Source organism: Nanorana parkeri, unplaced genomic scaffold (genome assembly GCF_000935625.1).
Source record: "Nanorana parkeri isolate BGI_ZX_2015 unplaced genomic scaffold, ASM93562v1 scaffold946, whole genome shotgun sequence".
Lineage (NCBI taxonomy): Eukaryota > Metazoa > Chordata > Amphibia > Anura > Dicroglossidae > Nanorana > Nanorana parkeri.
The window spans coordinates 425,541-430,296 of NW_017307214.1; the positions used below are offsets into that span (position 1 = coordinate 425,541).

At 48.8% G+C, this 4,756-nt stretch overlaps 1 protein-coding gene across 1 annotated transcript in view; it reads right to left on the reverse strand.

Annotated features, from left to right (window-relative positions):
* Window positions 1–4,756, reverse strand: part of BCAS4 (breast carcinoma amplified sequence 4) — a 68,969-nt gene that overhangs the window by 61,430 nt on the left and 2,783 nt on the right. Inside the window, exon 3 of the mRNA XM_018566383.1 lies at window positions 129–200. Coding sequence (XP_018421885.1) covers window positions 129–200 — 72 coding nt within the window. The remainder of the gene's footprint in view (window positions 1–128; window positions 201–4,756) is intronic.

Below are 4,756 nucleotides of genomic sequence, written 5' to 3' on the forward strand. Positions count from 1 at the left end.
CTGCGCAGAGACACTGAGCTCCCAGCCCGGCTGAGGCCTTTAGGGGCAGTGTTGTGCGGCTCCATTTTGTATGTGCTCAGGCAGCCATCTTTGTGAACACAGGAACACAGCTCATAATATGGACTCACCATATCCACCATGGCGCAGAACTCGTCCAGGCGGACTAGCATCTCCTCGATGGCGTTTTCCAAGCCTTGCGCCTGACATGAAAAAAAAAAAAAGACAAAAAAATATCTTATTGAAAGGGAATCCACTCAGACGAACCATCAATAGTGCTTCCTGTGCATTCCAATCGTGGCCCGCAAAGAGCTTACAATTTAGGCCTGGTTCACACCTGAACGTTTTGTAGCGCTTTCTACGCTCGACGAACGCTCTACAAAACGCTCAAACATCTAAATCCCATTGTATTCAATGGGTCTGGTTCACACCTTGCCGTATTTCAGCCCGTCCCTAACGCGCTACAAAACGGCCCACGCCTGAAAAGGTCCAGGTACTACTTTGGGCCGTTTTTGTTCCGCGTTTCCATTGGGATACAGCCAAGTAGCCTTCGGAAACGCGCGTTTGTAGCGCGATTTTTTTACCGCGAATCGCGGTAAAAAAAACGCGCGACAGACGCGCATATGCAATACGTCTAGGTGTGAACCAGGCCTTAATGTCCTATCTCACATACGGGGCCAATCAATACGGGAGCCAATATATTATTACACGGGATTTATATAGCGCCAACAGTTTGCGCCGCGCTTTACAATATAAGGAAGACATTACAGTCACAATACAATTCAAGACAAGATGGTAAGGAGGGCCCTGCCCCTGAGGGCTTACACTCTAAGAGGGAGGGGGGAAGTGATACATGAAGAGGTATAGGTTAGTTGGAGGTGGGATCGGCTTCCCTGAAGAGATCGCCTAAAGGCAGTCAGGGTGGGCGACAGACGGACCGGTTGGGGTAAAGAACTCCAGAGGATGGGAGATACTCTAGAAAAGTCCTGGAGGCGAGCATGGGAGTTGACAAGGGAGCTGGAAAGCAGAAGGTGTTGGGATGAGGGGAGCCGACGGTTAGGGTGATACTTTGATACCAGTGGTAGGCAAACTCCGGCCCTCCAGCTGTGGTGAAACTACAAATCCCATAATGCATCTGGGAGGCTTGCCTGTGGCTGTCCGTGTCTTACAATGCATCATGGGACTTGTAGTTGCACCACAGCTGGAGAGGGCCGGGGTTTACCTACCCCTGCAATAAGCCATAAAAATGTTTTTTTTTGGAGGAAATCAGAGTAACAATGAAGCGCAGGGATAACATGCAAACTCCATGCAGATAGAGGCTAGGCCAGGATTCAAACCAAGGACCCCAGCGCTGCAAGGCAAAGTTACTAACCACTAGGCCACTGTGAATGCTGCAAAGGTATGGCTATCAGATGTTAAAGTCCTTCTATACTTACCATACTCGAAAAATGCACAACCCATCACCGCATTGCGCTCAGTGAACCTTACTTCTTCTAGGGCTCCATGTGTGAGATGAGCGGTGGAGCAGTATTAACCACACGATGGAGTGTTACCACACTCTGCCAATGGAGGCTACAGACACTACGGTCAACTTAGACAGGAGCCATGTAAAAGGACATTCTGCATCTGGACTGCATATAAAGAGCACCTTGGGTAGGATTTGAACCAAAGACCCCAGTGCTGTAAGGTAGAAGTACTAACCACTAGGCCACTGTGCTGGCACTGAAAATGATGCAAAGTTCTTGCTAACAGGTGGTAAAGTCCTTCTATACTTACCATACTGAAAAAACACACAACCTATCACAGCATTGGGCTCAGTGGAATTTGAACCTTACGTCTTCTTGGGCTCCATGTGTTAGATGGGTGGCAGAGCAGGATTAGCCACACGATGGAGTATTACCAGAGTCTGCCAATGTAGAGACTACAGAGACTACGGTCAACTTAGACATGAGACAAAGAAAAGGACTCTATGTACCCAGACTGCATACAAAGAGCACCTTGGGTGGGATTCAAACCAAGGACCCCAGCGCTGTAAGGTAGAAGTACTAACCACTAGGCCACTGTGCTGACACTGCAAGCGCTGCAATGTTCCTGCTATCAGGTGTTGAAGTTCCTCTTGACTTACCATACTGGAAAAGCATACATTCCAGCACAGCATTGCACTCAGGGATACGTGAACCTTCCTTTTTCCGGGGCTCCATGTGTGAAATGAGCGGTGGAGCAGTATTAGCCCCACGATGGAGCGTTATCAGGGTCTGCCAAAGGAGGCTACAGACACTACGGTCAACTGAGACAGGAGCCAAGGAAAAGGACAACATGTACTCGGACTGCATACAAAGAGCACCTTGGGTGGTATTCAAACCAAGGACCCCAGCGCTGTAAGGTGGAAGTACTAACCAATAGGCCACTGTGCTGACACTGAATATGCAGCAATGGTATTGCTATCAGGTGTTGAAGTCCTTCTTTACTTACCATAGCGGCAATACATACATCCCAGCACCGCACTCATGGATACGCGAACCTTCCTTTTTCTGGGGCTCCATGTTTTAGAGGAGCGGTGGAGCAGTATTAGCCACCCGACGGAGTGTTTTCAGGGTCTGCCAATGTGGAGGCTACAGAGACTACGGTCAACTTAGACATGAGCCAAGGAAAAGCACAATATGTATCTGGACTGCATACAAAGAGCACCTTGGGTGGGATTCAAACCAAGGACCCCAGCGCTTTAAGGTAGAAGTACTAACCACTAGGCCACTGTGCTGGCACTGAAAATGCACCAAAGTTCTTGCTATCAGATGTTAAAGTCCTTCTATACTTACCATACTGGAAAAACATACAACACATGACCGCATTTGGCTCAGTGGAATTCGAACCTTCCTTTTTCCGGGGCTCCATGTTTTAGAGGAGCGGTGGAGCAGTATTAGCCACCCGATGGAGCGTTATCAGGGTCTGCCAATGTGGCGACTACAGAAACTACGGTCAACTTAGAAAGGAGCCCTGTAAAATGACCGAAAGTATCTGGACTGCATACAAAGAGCACCTTGGGTGGGATTCAAACCATGGACCCCAGTGCTGAAAGGTAGACGTACTAACCACTAGGCCACTGTGCTAGCAGCAAAAGTGCAGCAAAAGTGCAGCAAAAGTGCAGCAAAAGTGCAGCAATGTTCTTGCTATCAGATGTTGAAGTTCCTCTTTACTTACAATACCAGAAAAGAATACATCCCAACAACGCATTGCCCTCAGCGGACCTCGAACCTTACTCCTTCTTGGGCTCCATGTTATAAACGAGTGTCAGAGAAGTATCAGCCACTTGATGGGAGCGTTCTCATGGTGTGCAGATGGGGGCTACAGACGCTAGAGTCAACTTAGACTGGAGCCAAGTAAAAGGACATTAAGCCTCTGGAAGGATTACAAAAGGAAGTGCTAGGAAAGCAGACAATGAGCGCCCTGGGTGGGATTCAAACCAAGGACTCCAATGCTGCAAGGTAGAAGTACTAACCACTAGGCCACTGTGCTGGCGCTGAAAGCAAGGCGCTGAAAGCATGGCGCTGAAAGCAAGGCGCTGAAAGCAAGGCGCTGAAAGCAAGGCGCTGAAAGCATGGCGCTGAAAGCAAGGCGCTGAAAGCAAGGCGCTGAAAGCAAGGCGCTGAAAGCAAGGCGCTGAAAGCAAGGCGCTGAAAGCAAGGCGCTGAAAGCAAGGCGCTGAAAGCAAGGCGCTGAAAGCAAGGCGCTGAAAGCAAGGCGCTGAAAGCAAGGCGCTGAAAGCAAGGCGCTGAAAGCAAGGCGCTGAAAGCATGGCGCTGAAAGCAAGGCGCTGAAAGCATGGCGCTGAAAGCAAGGCGCTGAAAGCAAGGCGCTGAAAGCATGGCGCTGAAAGCAAGGCGCTGAAAGCATGGCGCTGAAAGCAAGGCGCTGAAAGCATGGCAATGTTCTTGCTATCAGGTGTTGGAGTTCTTCTTTACTTACTGGAAAACTGTATACTTACCTATCGGTAATTTTCCTGACGCCAATGCATGGCAGCATACAATGGGTATGGCTCCGCCCCATTGTATGCTGCCATGTATTGGTGTCAGGAAAAAGATACAAGCCCTCACTGCCTTGGGCTCAGTGGAATTCGAACCTTATTTCTTCTGGGGCTCCACATTATAAATGAGTGTCAGGGAAGCCACTCAATGCAATGCTGTCAGAGCATGAGGTGAGTGAAAAGCACCCACCTCACAGTTCTCCTTTAACCAGACAGGAAGTGGCGGGAACTCTCACACAGGAACACTGGCAGATGTAAAATGTTTTTGGCTATACATGCACTTTAATATTGTGGAAGGAACCAGCAAGGGTGCAGGGTAGACACATATCTTCCCATCTACCTGTCCTTAGGGGCAGTGTCGTGTATACTGCTTTAGGATGTGGAGGTCACATTGGAGCCGATCCAATCCCACAAGCTGCACTGACGCAGCTGAATGTATGTCTTTGGTTTGCATTCTCCATGACGATGGTATTGTACAATCAGAATTGCTGTGTCTGTGGCCATCTCGTATGAACTAAATGCTACATTGTAACACCGAATGTAAATTGCAGGTTATGAGAATTGGATTTGAAGGGGAGCATGTGTGCAGAAATGTGTTGAGCTGTGTGAAGTACTTTGTATCCAAACCAGATAGAAGAATGACCTTCTCATGTTGAATACAAGCGCCGGGCCCATGTGTGTCCGAATGACCTCTCAGAAGGACGACAGATATCTGACCGCCTGATGGAGATAAGGGGG